The sequence below is a fragment of the Physcomitrium patens genome, chromosome 12 (assembly GCF_059467195.1).
Source record: "Physcomitrium patens ecotype Gransden chromosome 12, ASM5946719v1, whole genome shotgun sequence".
Classification (NCBI taxonomy): Eukaryota; Viridiplantae; Streptophyta; class Bryopsida; order Funariales; family Funariaceae; genus Physcomitrium; species Physcomitrium patens.
In genome coordinates, this window is record NC_143421.1 from 5,929,904 (window position 1) to 5,951,464 (window position 21,561).

The 21,561-nt window shown below is 37.7% G+C and overlaps 3 protein-coding genes across 7 annotated transcripts; 1 reads left to right on the forward strand and 2 right to left on the reverse strand.

Annotated features, from left to right (window-relative positions):
• The first annotated feature begins 297 nt into the window (after positions 1–297).
• Positions 298–4,402, forward strand: LOC112289771 (ras-related protein RIC1). Of its 2 annotated transcripts, none has more exons than XM_024535334.3 (8): positions 298–548; positions 1,684–1,756; positions 2,071–2,118; positions 2,296–2,343; positions 2,662–2,733; positions 3,041–3,196; positions 3,406–3,509; positions 3,719–4,402. In XM_024535334.3, exons 1-8 carry the CDS (start codon positions 535–537, stop codon positions 3,816–3,818), a joined length of 615 nt encoding a protein of 204 aa, XP_024391102.1. In that variant the 5' UTR covers positions 298–534; the 3' UTR covers positions 3,819–4,402. The 2 variants fall into 2 exon arrangements, with proteins under 2 accessions (XP_024391102.1, XP_024391101.1); XM_024535333.2 differs by lacking the exon at positions 298–548 and adding an exon at positions 759–1,172.
• Positions 4,403–13,625: 9,223 nt separating this feature from the next.
• LOC141046048 (ras-related protein RIC1) lies at positions 13,626–17,805 on the reverse strand. Of its 2 annotated transcripts, none has more exons than XM_090254664.1 (8): positions 17,486–17,805; positions 16,272–16,344; positions 15,910–15,957; positions 15,685–15,732; positions 15,295–15,366; positions 14,832–14,987; positions 14,519–14,622; positions 13,626–14,309 (listed from the first exon to the last, which is right to left on the reverse strand). In XM_090254664.1, the coding sequence occupies exons 1-8, from the start codon at positions 17,497–17,499 to the stop codon at positions 14,210–14,212; spliced, it is 615 nt and encodes a 204-aa protein (XP_090110790.1). In that variant the 5' UTR covers positions 17,500–17,805; the 3' UTR covers positions 13,626–14,209. The 2 variants fall into 2 exon arrangements, with proteins under 2 accessions (XP_090110790.1, XP_090110789.1); XM_090254663.1 differs by having other exon boundaries at positions 16,862–17,736.
• Positions 17,806–18,814: 1,009 nt separating this feature from the next.
• On the reverse strand, positions 18,815–21,426 carry LOC112289582 (uncharacterized). 3 transcript variants are annotated; one of them, XM_073537813.2, is made up of 3 exons: positions 21,327–21,426; positions 19,373–20,862; positions 18,815–18,949 (listed from the first exon to the last, which is right to left on the reverse strand). In XM_073537813.2, the coding sequence occupies exon 2, from the start codon at positions 20,687–20,689 to the stop codon at positions 19,382–19,384; it is 1,308 nt and encodes a 435-aa protein (XP_073393914.1). In that variant the 5' UTR covers positions 20,690–20,862; positions 21,327–21,426; the 3' UTR covers positions 18,815–18,949; positions 19,373–19,381. The 3 variants fall into 3 exon arrangements, with proteins under 3 accessions (XP_073393914.1, XP_073393915.1, XP_024390657.1); XM_073537814.2 differs by lacking the exon at positions 18,815–18,949 and adding an exon at positions 18,995–19,013; XM_024534889.3 differs by lacking the exon at positions 18,815–18,949 and having other exon boundaries at positions 19,157–20,862.
• Between the last annotated feature and the right edge of the window lie 135 nt (positions 21,427–21,561).

A 21,561-nucleotide genomic window follows, 5' to 3' on the forward strand; every position in this document is an offset into this window, starting at 1 on the left:
ACCAATATGGTATCAAAATTACACCTCTACTTCTAGCCGAACAAACCGCTGCAGCTGACACAATCAGCTTATGAAACAAAACTAACAGAGCCACTAATCGATCGACAACCACAAAGCATGCCCACCCACAAAAAGCATGACGGAACCCAGAAGCTTCCAAGATAAAAGCCCGGGTAGAAGCCAGACGAGGCGGTAGGAGCCCACTAGGGTCGCCAGGACTGGGGGGGGGAGGGGGGGGGGGAGGGGGGGGAGAGGATTTGGCACCAAGGCAAGCCAAAGCCATAGCACTCAATCGCAAAAGGAGCCACAACCCTTCCCTGCTCACACCCGGGCCTCCTCCCGTGCGCCGAGGCTTTTGCGTGTTCCTTGTTGCGACCTCTCGTTCTCCGTGTTTCGTTAGCAGCAGCAGCAGCAGTTATTGTGTCGGTCGTGATCCGGAGTCGGGGTTTCGCGGTGCGTTGCTCGTAGCGGCAGATCGGAGCGGGCTGAGGGCGGAAGGCAGCAGGTCGCGAGAGCGCCGATCCGGACGACACGATGAATCCCGAATAGTGAGTTGCTCGTTTTCCCTGGGCGCGTGTTTGTGCCTGCGTTTGTCTTGTACTTTGTCTCGTTTTGTGCTGTGATGTGCTGTGTGTTGTGTTTGTGTGTGTGCGCGCGTATTTATTTATTTATTTATTTCCTTTCTTTCTTTCTTTTTTTCTTTCTTTCTTTCTTCTTCTTCTTCTTTTTTCCCTTTCGGTCTGGGGGCGGTGCAGGTGGTATGGTTTTTCGATTGGATTTTTGTGGTAGTTCGGGGTGGGAGGGAGAGTGAGGTAGGGTTGGGGCGTGGTGCACGTGGTCGGAGCGGATCGTTGCCGAGTCGGGAAGTGTGCGGGCATAGAGAATTTTGGTTTGCCTTGGTGGCTCTCGTAGACCTGCAGATCAATGGGTGGTGTTGGCGGTGATGATGATGATGATGCATGGGAATCCGAAGGTCTGGACGGCCTTTGGTAGTGGTGCTGGGAAAGGGGATTTCGGGTCGGATTAGGGAGTGGAGTCGGTGCAGCATGTGAGGAGGTGGATGGTAGAGCTACTTGCGATTGAGCGGGGACATACGAGTGTGGAAACCGGAAGCGTGGATGTGGCACGCCACATGTTTGAGCGGGCAGAACGATGAAAGATGCATGCATGATGTGAGCATGACGGAGCAATCCTTTTGTACACTTTATCGAGTGATTTGTGTGACAGCGACGTGGTCGTTATCAACCTGTTGAAGTTCCTCCTGATAGTCCGTGTAACTGAGAGCAGAAAATTGTGAAGGTCTTCTGAAGCGTGTTTTGGCGTTAGGTTTTTACGTTGGCGTTTGCTTTGACCTCTGCTGCGTGCGACGTGAGGCAGCCTCAGTTGATCTTGAACACACACACACACACACACACACATATATATATATATATATATATATATATATACATAATTTGTTGGTCGGTGATTTGTGTGAAAGCTTGCAGACCTTTGAGACTTGTTCGACCGTAGTCGGTCTGATTAGGAGAGCCAGAGGAGGTGTCGAGAATTGTCGTGGTGATGTATTTGCATGCCGTAGCTCGATAAGGACAATTGTGACCTTGTGGTTCACGTAGCGTGAGAACCCTGATTCGCTGTATGCAGCTGACATAAATGGGATGACGCATGGATGATGTTTTGCAGTGACTACCTTTTTAAGCTTTTGCTGATTGGAGATTCTGGTGTGGGAAAGAGTTGCCTTCTTCTCCGATTTGCGGTATTCTCCTATACCTTTATTCTTCTTTTGCACATGTTATAGATCACTGCATCTAAGCTCTGAGACAGCCACTGGATGGCGATTGATATTCTATTGGAGCGGTATACTGAGGTGTTTGCTTAGCCAGGGTTTAACGGTTTTTGGGTTTGGTTCTATGTAGATCAATTGCATTTCTTGAATCAGAATACTTTATGTGTTAATTTTTATGCCCCAGCGTTTGGGATGAAATGATGAGAAGGATTGCAATGTGAACGTAGTAGGTGTGAGAGGTATTTTGAGTTGGATTTACGAGAAATGTGAATTTTGATGTGTAGGACGACTCATACCTGGAGAGTTACATCAGCACAATTGGTGTCGACTTTGTGAGTAACCACATGCACTACCAGTGTGGCATGTTGAGATATTGAATGACCTGGAGGCTTTTGATTTACATGTGAAATGAAGCTTACTGTTGTGGTGGAGATTCGCCAATTTGGAGGTGTTCGAAGTTCATACTCACAGTAATTCATGTACTGAGTGAAAGCAATTGTGTGTTGCAGAAAATACGTACAGTGGAGCTTGACGGAAAGACTATCAAGTTGCAGATTGTGAGTTTATTTATTTATTTATTTATTTATTTTTGGATTCTAATGTGATCAATCGTTTCCTCAGTAGTGAAGAATGCAGGTTGCAAGAACTGGGTATTGTACTTGTATACCACGTGCAGATTTTGATGTGGATTATTTTGTATGTGAGACGTGTTTTGCTTGGGAACCTAGCACTTGTACGTTGATGGGATTTGTGTTCACCTTTTAGATGACGCATGACTGAATTTTGTGCAGCTCCATATTAGGTGGGGGTCATTGTTAAATGTATTTCCTTTGTTGTTGGTCATCTTCTGACTGGTGCCGACGTGGTGGGTGCAGTGGGATACCGCTGGTCAGGAGAGGTTCCGGACCATCACAAGTAGCTACTATCGTGGAGCCCACGGAATCATTGTGAGAAATAATCCGGATACGTTTGTGCACGTGGTTGTCTGTTGCATCTAACACCTCTCTGGATGGGGCTGAGTTTGATTCAATTCTTAGGACTTGACTGATTGAAGTCTGAACGTCCATAAGGATATCTCGCTGCATTTGGTTGAATCCCGCTCTTGAGAGACTCTGCTGAACAGTCTCTTGGCTTGTGGCAACGATTTTGTAGATGGTCATGTCAATGGATGGCTTATATGGAGCAAACGGGACATATCTCGGTCTTACTTGGATTCGGATTCTGACAAAGTCTCGTATTTGTTATTGATTGCAGGTTGTTTATGATGTGACAGACCAAGAGAGCTTCAACAACGTGAAGCAATGGTTGAACGAAATTGATCGATACGCCAGCGAGAACGTAAACAAGCTTCTCGTGGGCAACAAATCAGATCTTGCTTCGAAGAAGGTGGTGGATTATGAAACCGCTAAGGTGTGTGAAGCGAAAACCGAGGCGATGTTTTCCATGCATGGGAAGATAGTGATGTTGTAGGTTGGATTTAGCTGTGTGTTTTCCATCGTTGGTGGTGATTTGTCCTTTAATGGGAGTTACTTGGTTTGATGTCTATTTCGTTGATGGAGGCTCGACACCTCTGTAGTTGTGGAGAGGTAGAGGCTTATCGGTTCGTTATTTTTGGGCAGGCATTTGCCGATGAGATTGGAATTCCTTTCTTAGAAACAAGTGCAAAGAATGCTACCAACGTGGAGCAAGCTTTCATGACCATGGCAGCTGAGATCAAGAACAGGTGAGCATCTCTGCATGTATTTACTACCTTGTGTTCATCATATCCCAAACGTAGGAAGCAGTAGAACTTAGAACTTTATGAATGTTACGTGTGTTGAGGTTGCAGTAGCAATGCAGAGTCGTTGGTAGACCGTGACGCCTTTTGGTTTGAGATAGATTGTGATGATGAGGAGCGACGTGTAGTAAGTCCGGTGTGTTGGGTTGTTGCAGGATGGCCAGTCAGCCCGCGTTGAGCAGTACCAGCAAGCCCAACAACGTGACAAACCTGCGAGGACAGGCTATTCCCCAGAAGAGTGGATGCTGCTCATAGGCCACCTCTGATGGCATGCAGCTGGCACCACAGCAGTTTGTCACGAAGATCCTTTGTTGGTCTAATTAGCAGACTCTGGGATGTCTACTTGCTGTGGCCTGGTGCTGCATGAGGGTTGCTGAAGTCTTCTAGGGTGGTAACAAGAGCAGGAATTGGGGGCGCAGCGTTTAGTTGTGCGCTGCCTGGAAGATAATGTCTGGACTGTGCTCTTCATTGAGCAAGAATTGTTTGAACCATTTAAGGTGTCCGAGGTCCATTGCAGCTAAGGATAGGGAACTTGCAGGGTACACATAAGGGAGTGCATTTCCTTGTGTGCATTCGAACTATTGTAAAGTGGGGACAGAGTAGGCAGGTGTATGTGGGCGTCGTTGTATGTAATACCATGGTTAGGTATTTGCTGACTGGAAAGAGGGGATGGATGTGAAGTATCCTGACAGTGCAACATGGCCAGTTGACCCTTTCTGTTTAGAAAATGTGATGGGTCAATGATTTTTCAGCAGTAACCCACATTGTTTTTCAAGTGATTCATGTGTAGTAATTTCATAAGTTTCGTATACATGAAAGAAGTGCGTATTTTTGCATCACCCCTTGCATTAAGATCCTTTGGACTGCCGTTGTGAGCCAAACTTCTGTCGTCGAAGTTTGAACAAATGAATTACGGATTTGTTCTTATTGGTGATGGCTTGCTGATAGATATCCACTCCTTCAATGTGGAGTGTGCATGGTAAATTAGAAGAGCATGGCTTACGGCGATTGCTTCTTTCAAGGTGCACATGACATTACAAAACAATATGAGGATTGTCAAGGTCCACTGGAGAAATCAACAGTTGGCAACAAGTTATACATGCATTTTTGTGACCTTGAGATTAGTCTTCCCAAGGGATTTTTTACTAGCATTTGGATTATCGTACACCATGCTGCAAGTTGATATGGTTGTTTTCAGGGATTACATTGAGGGGATTACAGAGAGAAAAATTATTAAGCATTTAAAGTTTCCAACATATGTGTCCTTCTCTTCTAAAAATAAGCCAACACATAAATAGAGTTATGGACTGTTGTTGTTAAAGTATGTTTTGTTCTAATTCTTAGCTTTAGAATCCTTGTATTACATTTTTTTACCTAGCGTGGAGTTCGAAATTGCGGCAGTAGTGTTGATGTTGTTTGTTTTTTGTTTTCTTTTTTTCTTTTTTTGATTCGTGTGCCTGTGTTTTTTGATGGTGGTTTGATTTCTTTATTACAGTGTGTAGGTTTTAGGTTGAATTCTAATAGTAACGGAATTGTTACATTAGTTGAAATTATAATGCAGATTGCAAGATTCCAAGGTGTGGTTCAAATATTGCTATTTTGTGGCTTGAGGGTTTCTCAAGTCTTCTTTGTAATAATAGTGGTACCATTTTGAAGTTTCATTGATGCATAAGAGTAATTATTTTGAAGTTTTAATTTCATAGGTTTTAAAAGTTTAGCATTTTTATTTGAATATATATATATATATATATATATATTGATGTGCATTTTTGTTGAATTTTAGGCATGAAGAAATATATCTATATAGTTGTTTTTGTAATTGATTGGCTTTTGCCAAATACTAATAATTAGTAGAATATTTAAACTAAACTAGATAGTAAGAAAGATGTAGATTGAATTGACAATGGTCTTAACCTTGCCTCCATATATATTAGCAAAGTAAAATGCCATGTTGAAGCTTTCTATGAATTATAAAGCTTGTAAGCCTAGTGTCTCAATTATGTGTTGCTTCTATAATATCTTTTTGAAGTTAGAAAATATTACAATGAAGTTACTATAAGCACATGGCATATTTAGAAGAATTTGTATATTTATTCTAAGTCTAAGAAGCATTTTAAATATGACTTTTGGAAGAAATTAACAATCTAAGTTATTACTACATATTTATATTATTTTTATATATTTTATCAATATATGAATTCAATACATTTCTCTATTTTCTTGCATAGATGAATTTTGCAAAATAAGCTGAAGTTACTTCACAAATTGATGGAGCCTAAAATCTATCAAATCATATTTATATAAATACCGACCTATACTTTAGATAGAGTTATTTGATAGATCGTTTTAATATTTAATAATAATCTATATTTAAACATTAAGAACCTCTAACTATTTAATCAATTTAAAAAAGGTTTATAACTATCTTCTTATGAATCAATTAAATTATTGTTATATGTATTATATACCTCTAATAGTATTTACAAATACAAAGATTTTTTTCTAAAGCTATAGTACCACTCATGTTTTATTATTCTATTTATTTGAAGAAAGACATGTCCTTGCTAAAAATCCTCACTTCAAGTTTCACATTGTGAGGATTAAAACTGATTAAAATAAATCTATTGATTATTGGATTTTATTTTATTGTACTAAAATTTACAGTTTTTAAAAATATAAATGTATAAAAAATTATTCTAATAATATATATATATATATATATATATAATTTTATAATTAATAGTTGATCTTTGGTTTGAATTGATATCTTTGAAAAATGTTAAATCTATTTCTAGTGCATTGATAAGATTTTTAGATAGTTGCTATATGTATTGATTTATATCATATTTATACTAATATAAAAGGCAATTTATTTTTTAAAAAAATTATGAAAAATCCAAGGTTTCTTTTATTTTAAATTTTTTATTGTCATTATCATAGGCACAAATCTAGACAAATAAAAAAAAAAAATACTTTTTTTTAATTAAAAAGTATGTAAAAAAAAAAGAAATAGTTATAAGTTTGAAAAGATCTAAAATGGCTATTGCCATATACAATGAAATTGGAGAGTCTTGAACCACAACTAAAACACAAGAAAGGTATTAAAAAGACTAAGAATGATCTCAATCTTCTCTTTATATACATTAAATACAATGAAGGTCTTGTAGAAGCTTCTTAGAAATGGCTAGGCTTAAGACCTAAGTGTCAAGTTGTAAGTTGCTTCTAATGCAAATTCTTCAAAGTACAAAACTTATGTGATAAATTTCAATAGTTACATGGTATATCTAAAAAAGTTTAAATATCTATTTGGCATCTAGAAAACTTCAACAAATTTTCTTAATAAAGTTATTATTTTTTTAACATAGTTCTATTTAATTCTAGTTATTTCTATTCACTTGAATCAAAAGAAACACTATTGGATTTATTCCCTCTTCTAAACAAGAAGTCCTATGAGAAGCATTCAATTTGCTTTATAAATTGATGAGGTCCAAGCTTTTTTAGATTGTATTAGCAACAAGTTCTTCTCTATGTTTTACAAGGTGGTAGATAGCTCCCTTCAACCATTGATAATGTTCCATGTCAAGGTAAGAAGACCACCAATAAAATTACTAATTTTTCAAGTCTCTTCTAAGATTGTTGTACTAAATACACTCTATCTAGTGATTTGTTGGAAGAAGACCTATATTTCTTAAGAATCTTTATTACAATTTTGATGTCATTTAAGTTGACACAATCCAAGTGCTTTATTTGACAATTTTACATATGACGATTCTTGAGATGAATTTTTTAACTATTGGTTCTTTATATGCAAAGTTATTCTACAAGTTGATGTTGAAATTTTTTTTCTCTTGATTAATAATATTTTTTTTTAATGGATATTTTTAATGTAATGCATTAACAATCTCCAATGCATCTATAAGATTATTGGATGCCTTGTTTTTGATTCATTAATATCATATTTATGATAATGTATAAGATGTATCAATTTTTGTAATGATTGCCTTGAATTTAAGACTATATGTACTTTAAATTCTTATTGTTATGTATTTGAAAAAGACTTGATGGTATTTGATTTCTTATTAGTGTATTAATTAGGATATAATATTTAGTAATAGCTATCTATTATAGATAATTAATTTTTATTAAAAATAATAATTATAATAGATATGCAATTATACTAATATTTTTTTGATAATAAATAGAAAAGGTCTTATAATTTTTTTCTTACAAAATTATTTTGAATTAATATTATAATAGAGTAATCTGTCAATGACATGACTTGGAAGAAGATACATAAATGTGAAAAATCTGTATTAAGAGAAAAGTGACAAATTAGCAATAAAATAGTATGTATATTAAAACAAGACTAGAATGGCTATAGGTATAAGACAAAAAAATTAGAGACTCTTTAATCTAATCTAGAAGCAAGAAAGGAGTTGACAAGAATGAAGAGGGCTTCACTCTTCTCTCTATATATACTATTCAACTAGGAGTTATGTGGCGATGTTCTATAGGACCTCTAATATGTATTGACATTGTAGGACACATGCCTTAGCTTATAAGGTAAGTTTTCTATGTAAGGGCCTCATAGTTAGCTTATTCTTCTAGCTACCAACATGTGTGGGACATGGCAAACTTATGGACTAGATTTTTAACCTAAAATGTCAATCAAAGATACTTATAAAGTGAAAGCAGCATCTATGAAGCTTTTAAGAAGTTTTTATAAAAGCTATTATGGAATTAATCTATTTTTACCTACTTTTATCTAAATCATATAGATAATTATTGGTTTACATGTGTATGTCTTTGACATTATTCTCGCCTTCTAGAGACAATTTTCACAAGAAGCAGTCTTCACATATTGAGGAAATCTAAGATGTGGCAAATTGTATTTGCGACATATTCTAAACTTTGTTTGCTTTGAAGATAGTTGATAGGTCCTCTTTGCCATTGATAGTGTTCCATACTAGGGTGAGAAGACCACCCTATTATTTAATCATTTTTGAGGTCTTTATAACTTCTTTCAAATAAAATATTTGGAACATCGTGAGGAATTGTTCTTACTTCCAATAAAATCACTAAACATTGGAAGTCCCTTCCAAAGACATGATACCAAATAATTTGTATCTCGCCATCTATTTGAGGAAAGACACGTCATTCTTAAGGATCTTCATCTCGATTTTGTGATCTTGAAAGTTGGTACAATCGTAATGTCTCATTTAATAAGTTTGCAAAGAAAAGCTCTTGAGTTGAATCTATTAGTTGTTGGTTTTCCATCTCTTTAATGTTACAAATACTTAGAAGCTATAAAGTAAGATAGAAGGTAGAATGCAATCTTTCCTGGACCTTGTTTGTTTTATACCAAAGACTTATTATTCTTCATCTTGTTTTAGATGGATGTTGTTGATGAAAAGCCTCCATTGCCTTTGCTGCATTTGCATGATTTTTTATTGGCTCCCATGTGGGTTCACTAATATCATATTCGCACCAATGTGCAAGATATTCTAATTTATTTTGGCATTGCCTTCAGTCTAAAACTTCTTCCACTTCAAACTCTTTATTATTGTCCACTTCTTTAAGAAGAAGTGGAGTTTGTTGTCTTCTTGTTATGTTCATAGTCTTGTATGGTTCAAGAAGAGATATATAGAAGATAAGATGGATCTTCATTGCCTCTAATAGATGTAATCAATAAGAAACTCGATTGATTTGTCCACAAATAAGAAAAGTTTCAAGCTTGTGGTAGTCAAACTTACTACAAAGACAAGTAGTCTTGATATTACAACAAAGCAACCCTACCTTGTCATCTACATTAAATTGTGATTATTCTTTTCAATAGGCATTCGTATTGATCTTTTGTTATTTTTGGAGCTTCCTTTAATTGCACCTTCATTGTTGCATGTAGCTGTGACAAACAATTTGCCAAACCTTCTGTCATATGATTATCAACTTTTGAAAAGTCAAAAGTATCAAGTTGTAGATGATATCATAATTAGCAAAGAAAGATATTTTTTGTATAGAAAAATATATTGTATTATTATAAAAAATATAATAATAGAAAAGATTCTCTAATTGTCTTATTGATAATTGATGATACACCTTAAGTATTACTCCAAAAGTTGGTTTACATGCTCTATTTGTCTATCAATTTGAGGATGAAAAATTGAAGAAAGCTTTATGTCCATCTTTAAAATCTTAAAAAGAGTTCTCCTAAATCTTGATATAAATTGATTCCTCCTATCTGATATAATATCTTTCTACAATCCATGATATCGATAGATATTGTCAAGGAACAGCTTGGCAGTTTTTTCATATGTGATAGATTTTGTGCATGGTATAAAATGTGCCATTTTGGTAAAACAATCTAAAATCATAGATATAGAATCATACAATCCTGAGACTAAAAGATCCGTAATAAAATCCATAGAAATAGAAGACTATGGTTATTTTGAAATAGGCAATAGTTGAAGAAGTCCATAAGATTGATACCGAGGAGTTTTTGACCTTGAAAAAATGTCATACGATTGAACAAAGTCTTTTACTACCTTCCATATTTACGACTACCAAAAATCTCTAAATATTAATTCTAAAGTCTTATTGTATCGAAAATGTTTTGCTATTGGAAGGTCATGTCGTGATTGAAGAATACATAAACGTGCTTCCTGTTCTAGTATATATAGACATCCTTCGAAATAAAGTAGGTTATTCTTGAACTCAAATTTAAAAGTATCATGAGACTTAGAAGAAGTATTCTTGATATCATGAACAAGAGGATTAGAGGACATACTTGATTGAATTTGTTTGAAAAAAGTTGAATCAACAATCAATGTTGATTTCACTACTTCAAGATGAAATTATTTTGGTTTCAATAAAATTATCCTTTGTTGGTCAAAAGCTACATCTCCTTCTTTAGATGCAAGATAAGAATGTGTCGACATTACATCGAACAAACCATGTTTTCTTGGCCAATAAATAATATTGAAGTCAAATCTTAATAAGGACATGCTCCAACGAGCCTAGCGATTATTCAAAAGACAAACTGATATGAAATACTCAAAATTCTTGTGATTTGTATACATGGTGACTACATTGGAACCAATAGTTAAAAAATTCATCTCAAGAATCGTCATATGTAAAATTGTCAAATAAAGCACTTGGATTGTGTCAACTTAAATGACATCAAAATTGTAATAAAGATTCTTAAGAAATATAGGTCTTCTTCCAACAAATCACTAGATAGAGTGTATTTAGTACAACAATCTTAGAAGAGACTTGAAAAATTAGTAATTTTATTGGTGGTCTTCTTACCTTGACATGGAACATTATCAATGGTTGAAGGGAGCTATCTACCACCTTGTAAAACATAGAGAAGAACTTGTTGCTAATACAATCTAAAAAAGCTTGGACCTCATCAATTTATAAAGCAAATTGAATGCTTCTCATAGGACTTCTTGTTTAGAAGAGGGAATAAATCCAATAGTGTTTCTTTTGATTCAAGTGAATAGAAATAACTAGAATTAAATAGAACTATGTTAAAAAAATAATAACTTTATTAAGAAAATTTGTTGAAGTTTTCTAGATGCCAAATAGATATTTAAACTTTTTTAGATATACCATGTAACTATTGAAATTTATCACATAAGTTTTGTACTTTGAAGAATTTGCATTAGAAGCAACTTACAACTTGACACTTAGGTCTTAAGCCTAGCCATTTCTAAGAAGCTTCTACAAGACCTTCATTGTATTTAATGTATATAAAGAGAAGATTGAGATCATTCTTAGTCTTTTTAATACCTTTCTTGTGTTTTAGTTGTGGTTCAAGACTCTCCAATTTCATTGTATATGGCAATAGCCATTTTAGATCTTTTCAAACTTATAACTATTTCTTTTTTTTTTACATACTTTTTAATTAAAAAAAAGTATTTTTTTTTTTTTATTTGTCTAGATTTGTGCCTATGATAATGACAATAAAAAATTTAAAATAAAAGAAACCTTGGATTTTTCATAATTTTTTTAAAAAATAAATTGCCTTTTATATTAGTATAAATATGATATAAATCAATACATATAGCAACTATCTAAAAATCTTATCAATGCACTAGAAATAGATTTAACATTTTTCAAAGATATCAATTCAAACCAAAGATCAACTATTAATTATAAAATATATATATATATATATATATATATATATATTATTAGAATAATTTTTTATACATTTATATTTTTAAAAACTGTAAATTTTAGTACAATAAAATAAAATCCAATAATCAATAGATTTATTTTAATCAGTTTTAATCCTCACAATGTGAAACTTGAAGTGAGGATTTTTAGCAAGGACATGTCTTTCTTCAAATAAATAGAATAATAAAACATGAGTGGTACTATAGCTTTAGAAAAAAATCTTTGTATTTGTAAATACTATTAGAGGTATATAATACATATAACAATAATTTAATTGATTCATAAGAAGATAGTTATAAACCTTTTTTAAATTGATTAAATAGTTAGAGGTTCTTAATGTTTAAATATAGATTATTATTAAATATTAAAACGATCTATCAAATAACTCTATCTAAAGTATAGGTCGGTATTTATATAAATATGATTTGATAGATTTTAGGCTCCATCAATTTGTGAAGTAACTTCAGCTTATTTTGCAAAATTCATCTATGCAAGAAAATAGAGAAATGTATTGAATTCATATATTGATAAAATATATAAAAATAATATAAATATGTAGTAATAACTTAGATTGTTAATTTCTTCCAAAAGTCATATTTAAAATGCTTCTTAGACTTAGAATAAATATACAAATTCTTCTAAATATGCCATGTGCTTATAGTAACTTCATTGTAATATTTTCTAACTTCAAAAAGATATTATAGAAGCAACACATAATTGAGACACTAGGCTTACAAGCTTTATAATTCATAGAAAGCTTCAACATGGCATTTTACTTTGCTAATATATATGGAGGCAAGGTTAAGACCATTGTCAATTCAATCTACATCTTTCTTACTATCTAGTTTAGTTTAAATATTCTACTAATTATTAGTATTTGGCAAAAGCCAATCAATTACAAAAACAACTATATAGATATATTTCTTCATGCCTAAAATTCAACAAAAATGCACATCAATATATATATATATATATATATATATATATATTCAAATAAAAATGCTAAACTTTTAAAACCTATGAAATTAAAACTTCAAAATAATTACTCTTATGCATCAATGAAACTTCAAAATGGTACCACTATTATTACAAAGAAGACTTGAGAAACCCTCAAGCCACAAAATAGCAATATTTGAACCACACCTTGGAATCTTGCAATCTGCATTATAATTTCAACTAATGTAACAATTCCGTTACTATTAGAATTCAACCTAAAACCTACACACTGTAATAAAGAAATCAAACCACCATCAAAAAACACAGGCACACGAATCAAAAAAAGAAAAAAAGAAAACAAAAAACAAACAACATCAACACTACTGCCGCAATTTCGAACTCCACGCTAGGTAAAAAAATGTAATACAAGGATTCTAAAGCTAAGAATTAGAACAAAACATACTTTAACAACAACAGTCCATAACTCTATTTATGTGTTGGCTTATTTTTAGAAGAGAAGGACACATATGTTGGAAACTTTAAATGCTTAATAATTTTTCTCTCTGTAATCCCCTCAATGTAATCCCTGAAAACAACCATATCAACTTGCAGCATGGTGTACGATAATCCAAATGCTAGTAAAAAATCCTTTGGGAAGACTAATCTCAAGGTCACAAAAATGCATGTATAACTTGTTGCCAACTGTTGATTTCTCCAGTGGACCTTGACAATCCTCATATTGTTTTGTAATGTCATGTGCACCTTGAAAGAAGCAATCGCCGTAAGCCATGCTCTTCTAATTTACCATGCACACTCCACATTGAAGGAGTGGATATCTATCAGCAAGCCATCACCAATAAGAACAAATCCGTAATTCATTTGTTCAAACTTCGACGACAGAAGTTTGGCTCACAACGGCAGTCCAAAGGATCTTAATGCAAGGGGTGATGCAAAAATACGCACTTCTTTCATGTATACGAAACTTATGAAATTACTACACATGAATCACTTGAAAAACAATGTGGGTTACTGCTGAAAAATCATTGACCCATCACATTTTCTAAACAGAAAGGGTCAACTGGCCATGTTGCACTGTCAGGATACTTCACATCCATCCCCTCTTTCCAGTCAGCAAATACCTAACCATGGTATTACATACAACGACGCCCACATACACCTGCCTACTCTGTCCCCACTTTACAATAGTTCGAATGCACACAAGGAAATGCACTCCCTTATGTGTACCCTGCAAGTTCCCTATCCTTAGCTGCAATGGACCTCGGACACCTTAAATGGTTCAAACAATTCTTGCTCAATGAAGAGCACAGTCCAGACATTATCTTCCAGGCAGCGCACAACTAAACGCTGCGCCCCCAATTCCTGCTCTTGTTACCACCCTAGAAGACTTCAGCAACCCTCATGCAGCACCAGGCCACAGCAAGTAGACATCCCAGAGTCTGCTAATTAGACCAACAAAGGATCTTCGTGACAAACTGCTGTGGTGCCAGCTGCATGCCATCAGAGGTGGCCTATGAGCAGCATCCACTCTTCTGGGGAATAGCCTGTCCTCGCAGGTTTGTCACGTTGTTGGGCTTGCTGGTACTGCTCAACGCGGGCTGACTGGCCATCCTGCAACAACCCAACACACCGGACTTACTACACGTCGCTCCTCATCATCACAATCTATCTCAAACCAAAAGGCGTCACGGTCTACCAACGACTCTGCATTGCTACTGCAACCTCAACACACGTAACATTCATAAAGTTCTAAGTTCTACTGCTTCCTACGTTTGGGATATGATGAACACAAGGTAGTAAATACATGCAGAGATGCTCACCTGTTCTTGATCTCAGCTGCCATGGTCATGAAAGCTTGCTCCACGTTGGTAGCATTCTTTGCACTTGTTTCTAAGAAAGGAATTCCAATCTCATCGGCAAATGCCTGCCCAAAAATAACGAACCGATAAGCCTCTACCTCTCCACAACTACAGAGGTGTCGAGCCTCCATCAACGAAATAGACATCAAACCAAGTAACTCCCATTAAAGGACAAATCACCACCAACGATGGAAAACACACAGCTAAATCCAACCTACAACATCACTATCTTCCCATGCATGGAAAACATCGCCTCGGTTTTCGCTTCACACACCTTAGCGGTTTCATAATCCACCACCTTCTTCGAAGCAAGATCTGATTTGTTGCCCACGAGAAGCTTGTTTACGTTCTCGCTGGCGTATCGATCAATTTCGTTCAACCATTGCTTCACGTTGTTGAAGCTCTCTTGGTCTGTCACATCATAAACAACCTGCAATCAATAACAAATACGAGACTTTGTCAGAATCCGAATCCAAGTAAGACCGAGATATGTCCCGTTTGCTCCATATAAGCCATCCATTGACATGACCATCTACAAAATCGTTGCCACAAGCCAAGAGACTGTTCAGCAGAGTCTCTCAAGAGCGGGATTCAACCAAATGCAGCGAGATATCCTTATGGACGTTCAGACTTCAATCAGTCAAGTCCTAAGAATTGAATCAAACTCAGCCCCATCCAGAGAGGTGTTAGATGCAACAGACAACCACGTGCACAAACGTATCCGGATTATTTCTCACAATGATTCCGTGGGCTCCACGATAGTAGCTACTTGTGATGGTCCGGAACCTCTCCTGACCAGCGGTATCCCACTGCACCCACCACGTCGGCACCAGTCAGAAGATGACCAACAACAAAGGAAATACATTTAACAATGACCCCCACCTAATATGGAGCTGCACAAAATTCAGTCATGCGTCATCTAAAAGGTGAACACAAATCCCATCAACGTACAAGTGCTAGGTTCCCAAGCAAAACACGTCTCACATACAAAATAATCCACATCAAAATCTGCACGTGGTATACAAGTACAATACCCAGTTCTTGCAACCTGCATTCTTCACTACTGAGGAAACGATTGATCACATTAGAATCCAAAAATAAATAAATAAATAAATAAATAAACTCACAATCTGCAACTTGATAGTCTTTCCGTCAAGCTCCACTGTACGTATTTTCTGCAACACACAATTGCTTTCACTCAGTACATGAATTACTGTGAGTATGAACTTCGAACACCTCCAAATTGGCGAATCTCCACCACAACAGTAAGCTTCATTTCACATGTAAATCAAAAGCCTCCAGGTCATTCAATATCTCAACATGCCACACTGGTAGTGCATGTGGTTACTCACAAAGTCGACACCAATTGTGCTGATGTAACTCTCCAGGTATGAGTCGTCCTACACATCAAAATTCACATTTCTCGTAAATCCAACTCAAAATACCTCTCACACCTACTACGTTCACATTGCAATCCTTCTCATCATTTCATCCCAAACGCTGGGGCATAAAAATTAACACATAAAGTATTCTGATTCAAGAAATGCAATTGATCTACATAGAACCAAACCCAAAAACCGTTAAACCCTGGCTAAGCAAACACCTCAGTATACCGCTCCAATAGAATATCAATCGCCATCCAGTGGCTGTCTCAGAGCTTAGATGCAGTGATCTATAACATGTGCAAAAGAAGAATAAAGGTATAGGAGAATACCGCAAATCGGAGAAGAAGGCAACTCTTTCCCACACCAGAATCTCCAATCAGCAAAAGCTTAAAAAGGTAGTCACTGCAAAACATCATCCATGCGTCATCCCATTTATGTCAGCTGCATACAGCGAATCAGGGTTCTCACGCTACGTGAACCACAAGGTCACAATTGTCCTTATCGAGCTACGGCATGCAAATACATCACCACGACAATTCTCGACACCTCCTCTGGCTCTCCTAATCAGACCGACTACGGTCGAACAAGTCTCAAAGGTCTGCAAGCTTTCACACAAATCACCGACCAACAAATTATGTATATATATATATATATATATATATATATATATATATGTGTGTGTGTGTGTGTGTGTGTGTTCAAGATCAACTGAGGCTGCCTCACGTCGCACGCAGCAGAGGTCAAAGCAAACGCCAACGTAAAAACCTAACGCCAAAACACGCTTCAGAAGACCTTCACAATTTTCTGCTCTCAGTTACACGGACTATCAGGAGGAACTTCAACAGGTTGATAACGACCACGTCGCTGTCACACAAATCACTCGATAAAGTGTACAAAAGGATTGCTCCGTCATGCTCACATCATGCATGCATCTTTCATCGTTCTGCCCGCTCAAACATGTGGCGTGCCACATCCACGCTTCCGGTTTCCACACTCGTATGTCCCCGCTCAATCGCAAGTAGCTCTACCATCCACCTCCTCACATGCTGCACCGACTCCACTCCCTAATCCGACCCGAAATCCCCTTTCCCAGCACCACTACCAAAGGCCGTCCAGACCTTCGGATTCCCATGCATCATCATCATCATCACCGCCAACACCACCCATTGATCTGCAGGTCTACGAGAGCCACCAAGGCAAACCAAAATTCTCTATGCCCGCACACTTCCCGACTCGGCAACGATCCGCTCCGACCACGTGCACCACGCCCCAACCCTACCTCACTCTCCCTCCCACCCCGAACTACCACAAAAATCCAATCGAAAAACCATACCACCTGCACCGCCCCCAGACCGAAAGGGAAAAAAGAAGAAGAAGAAGAAAGAAAGAAAGAAAAAAAGAAAGAAAGAAAGGAAATAAATAAATAAATAAATACGCGCGCACACACACAAACACAACACACAGCACATCACAGCACAAAACGAGACAAAGTACAAGACAAACGCAGGCACAAACACGCGCCCAGGGAAAACGAGCAACTCACTATTCGGGATTCATCGTGTCGTCCGGATCGGCGCTCTCGCGACCTGCTGCCTTCCGCCCTCAGCCCGCTCCGATCTGCCGCTACGAGCAACGCACCGCGAAACCCCGACTCCGGATCACGACCGACACAATAACTGCTGCTGCTGCTGCTAACGAAACACGGAGAACGAGAGGTCGCAACAAGGAACACGCAAAAGCCTCGGCGCACGGGAGGAGGCCCGGGTGTGAGCAGGGAAGGGTGGGTTGAGAGTGAGTGCAGGCAGGGCAATGGGGTCTGCGAACGAAAGCTTTGGCTATGGCTTGCCTACTTGCCAACTCTTCCTCCGCCTCGTTTAGAAATTTCCTACTACACTACTGGAGATACAGACCCGTCGCCCTGGTCCCCCCTGTTCCCCCTCCTCTGCTGAGGTGGCGCTCATCCACCCCTCCTCCGCTGCTACTTCTTCTTCTTCCCCCTCCACGTCCGTAGATCCGCTCCCCTCTTTGGCTTCGGCCTGGTAGTACCCGGTCGCCTCTGCCGTGAGTCCCCTATCTCGGCTGGGGTGAATGCGTGTGCCTTTAATTTTGTTGAGTGTAGTGTTTCGCACTTTTTCAGATTCCTATTCGAGGTGTTGACTTCGTCTAGGTCTACTAATGATGTGGGCATCTCTTGGTTTGCGAAGCATCCTGATTATATGTTCGTCTTTTTTCCTTCGAATAGGTGGAAGTTTTTTTGGAAACCCGAATATTTCACATCGTGTTGCTCGGCTTTGGTTTTATGATTGATTTTGTGGTCTTAGATTTGACCTTCTGAATTTTGACTCGGTGTTTTTTTTTTTTTTTTTTTTTTTTTTTTTGTTGGTTGTTAGTCGAATTGTGAATGGAGAATGTTGTGTTATTGCAGGTTGTTGGGTTAAGCGTATTTGTTTTTGTTGGTCAAGTCTTTTGTTTTTTTTATGTAGTTGTTGTTACGATTTGTTTGCTTCAGCAGTTTTTTTGCTGCCTAGTCTTTTTGGCGAGGAAGGACGAATGTGGTTTTTTCTTTTTATTTATGGTCATGTATGATGCGTTTGTATCAGATATGAGCTTTGGTCAAATATGTCTCATACTTAATTGTAATAATAACACTTTGTGATTAATAAAATAATTCACTTTATTTGTTTTTTGTGATTTGGATTGTTTTCAATTTATTCTTGCTTTAGATTTATTTTATCAGAATTCGAGTTGCTATTTTGTAGCACTTGGTATCGAAGCGTGTTGGTCCTAGGATGTGGAAACAGTATCTTCAAGGCTTTAATTTTTGGCGCATTGTTGAATCTGTTTGAATCATACCATCTGGTTTGAGGCGTCACTTCTGATAGGTTTCTAAACCCAGCGTGAAAGTACTTGAGAGATTGTGTGTGTTTTTGTGTTGTTTTATCGTTTTTTTCATTCACTCCAGCACCACTCTGTTCTACTTTGTGGTAAGGTAGTGTTCACGGTCCGTCTGTCCTTGACATACAGTTTCAGCTTTGTGTTAGTATGGTTGTTGAGCGCAGCGCGCCATAGAACTGCTCCACACAATACATTACAGTGCATCAAGAGACAGGTACTGGATTTGTCTGAGACTGCGATGGATCCATAGGTAATAGTACGACGTTAAGATTACAAAACCGACAAGATACAGTTAGCCATGCACTCGGGACCCAGAGGATTACTAGAGCACATATGTAGTTAGTGCTTATAAATCAAGTTACTTGGAAGCAGAAGAACAAGCAGATTTTGGTGGTTTAAATGAGAGCATTACATCGAAAAAACTTGGTAAACGAGGAATTCTGAACACGCTGATGGACGTCGGGAAAAGAGCATTTGAAATCTCTATGACTTGCTTTTCTACATTCTAAAGTGTACATATTTACAAGATGTGCACCTGTGCGAACTAGACACCGTTGTACTTCTCAAGATTCCGCCATTTGTCCTTCATATCGACTTCAGTGCGTTCATGAAAAACATCTAGGTTCCTTTCCAAAATAAACTTCCAGCGACCTTTTCCAAACTTCCGAACCTCCCTCTTCAGAGTTTCAACCTCCTCATCAGTCCACTTTCTCTTCTGCCGTCTCGGCTTAATGCCCGACATATTTGGAAGTGGCAACGCACTTGCCATTGTGCTTTGAGGAAGCAAATTCGGTCGCTCAGGACTGTGAATGGGTGGCAGTTGGATTCGTCGTGAAGCAGACGGAGTCGGTTGAGATGGACTTCCTTGAAGGTCACCAGGTTCTTCATCCCAGCCTTCTCCTCGTGCCGATGGATGAGGTTCGAATAAACTGCGTCTTATGTCAGGCTCATCAGTCTTACCTAGAACAGTCTCTGATGCTTCTGTAGTACCATCTCGATTTCTTAGAAGCGCAGGAAGCGGGTCCTTCACAACCTTCTGAAGCTCCACACAGCTGTTTGCTAACTCTTGTCGTGCTCTACGCAAGTCTTCATTTCCCCCACTAACATCCTTTTGTAATTCCACACCACATTCATCTAGCACTCGTCTGGCATTTTCAGGAAATTCTTCATTTCCAGGGCTAGATCCATTTTTACCCTCTGTACCAAGCATGTTCTGAGCAGAAGCAGGTGGTAAGAGCAATGAGACTCCTTCAGGCTTATATTGTCCATTGATGACAGCTGCTTCGGTCTTCTCCAAAAATACAGGCCCAAAACCTGCCCACGCGCTCTTTATCAAAGCTGACAATTCGCTCTCAATGACCTTGACCTTCGCATTCTGTGCTTCAACTTGCTCACCAACTGAAGACGTGAGCAACTTCTGCAACTTTTCTTTGAGCTCAAATGTAGGCTGCAGGATCCCTTGCAACACGAACTCTTCGCCAGCATTGTTTCTCACTTTCGGTGCTCCAGAACTCGATGCTTTAAATCGCTTCGACGGCACCACATTCTCTGGCTCTGCTCCCGCTTTGTCCAAACATTCTCCCTCACAAGCATGACAGAGAGCTTCAAGAATATCCAAAGTCTTCTCAACATCCAGATCCTTCGATACTTGAAATGAGAGCTCTTTAATCAGTATCATCTGTTTCAAGCGTGCAACATCTTTGGGAAAAAGTAGAGATTCTGTTAATTCTCTTATAAAACTCACATCTGAGGTGTGCTTCAGTACATACTCCCATATCCAAACCCCAAGAAGCTTCTCCTCTGGCGTGTCCGCTCTCACAAGCTTGCGGCCCTCTGGCGTGTCGCTTACCATTTCTCTTTGCGGATTCAACGTTAATCCCTCTCGAAAACTTCAATGCAAGGCCACTTATACATGATATTAATAAATATCCAAAAAAATAGCTTATGATTGGCCTTCACCTCTGATTCATTACAGCAAACTCACACTGCCCAAGTAACGAATTATCGTTCACAGACTGTCATGGCCTGCAGAGTCCAAACCAGACTAAGATAAGCGAACGACCCGAGTCAAAATTATGACACTTGATGTTAAAGGACAACACCAAGATTTTTTAAACCCGAGAAAACATACAAACCTTACGTGTATAGAAGTATAATCAATGATTCAATCTTAAAACTTGCTGAATCAAAAATTAGCAAAACACAGCTTCAAAGTCACGCAAATATCTGATTACATCCATAACCATAAAAATAAAAATAAATTACATCTCTGCGTCTAAAACAATGGTCCCCACGAATGCCAACTTGTGATGCGGAAACTATTCAGGGATGGACGTAGACTTACAAGATAAGTACAAAAACTTGAAAGGGAAAAAAACGAAAAAAAATGAAAATTGCGAAAACAGTACTGTTCGGATGCAATCTAACGCAAAAACATGCAGAAAAGTCTAAAAAGTCGGAAAACAACTCAAGAATCGAAGAGGACATACCCACAGAAGAAGAGCAATAGTGACGGATACGCGATTAATTTCGTCATTCCCTCACGATAGAAATTCGACGCCCTTCAACCATCAAGTCCTGACACTCAGCGAAGTGCAAAACGTGGTCTCTGGATGCGCAATCGGTCTATAAACTCATTAAACCCTAAAGCTTGCTTGGTTCGCCTTCTCAATCACGCTTCGTGACGTTCCCCTCCGTGAAAACCCAGGAAGGCAAACTTCACTG

Bases quoted from the DNA above. Each gene is read 5' to 3' on its own strand.
- LOC112289771 (XM_024535333.2), top strand. From the start codon at position 1,153: ATGAAAGATGCATGCATGAT. The intron at 1,173-1,683 runs GTGAGCATGACG...GATGTTTTGCAG, and splicing joins ATGAAAGATGCATGCATGAT to TGACTACCTTTTTAAGCTTT. The intron at 2,734-3,040 runs GTGAGAAATAAT...TATTGATTGCAG, and splicing joins GTGGAGCCCACGGAATCATT to GTTGTTTATGATGTGACAGA.
- LOC141046048 (XM_090254663.1), bottom strand. From the start codon at position 16,881: ATGAAAGATGCATGCATGAT. The intron at 15,958-16,271 runs GTATTCTCCTAT...TTTGATGTGTAG, and splicing joins GCCTTCTTCTCCGATTTGCG to GACGACTCATACCTGGAGAG. The intron at 14,988-15,294 runs GTGAGAAATAAT...TATTGATTGCAG, and splicing joins GTGGAGCCCACGGAATCATT to GTTGTTTATGATGTGACAGA.
- LOC112289582 (XM_073537813.2), bottom strand. From the start codon at position 20,689: ATGGTAAGCGACACGCCAGAGGGCCGCAAGCTTGTGAGAGCGGACACG.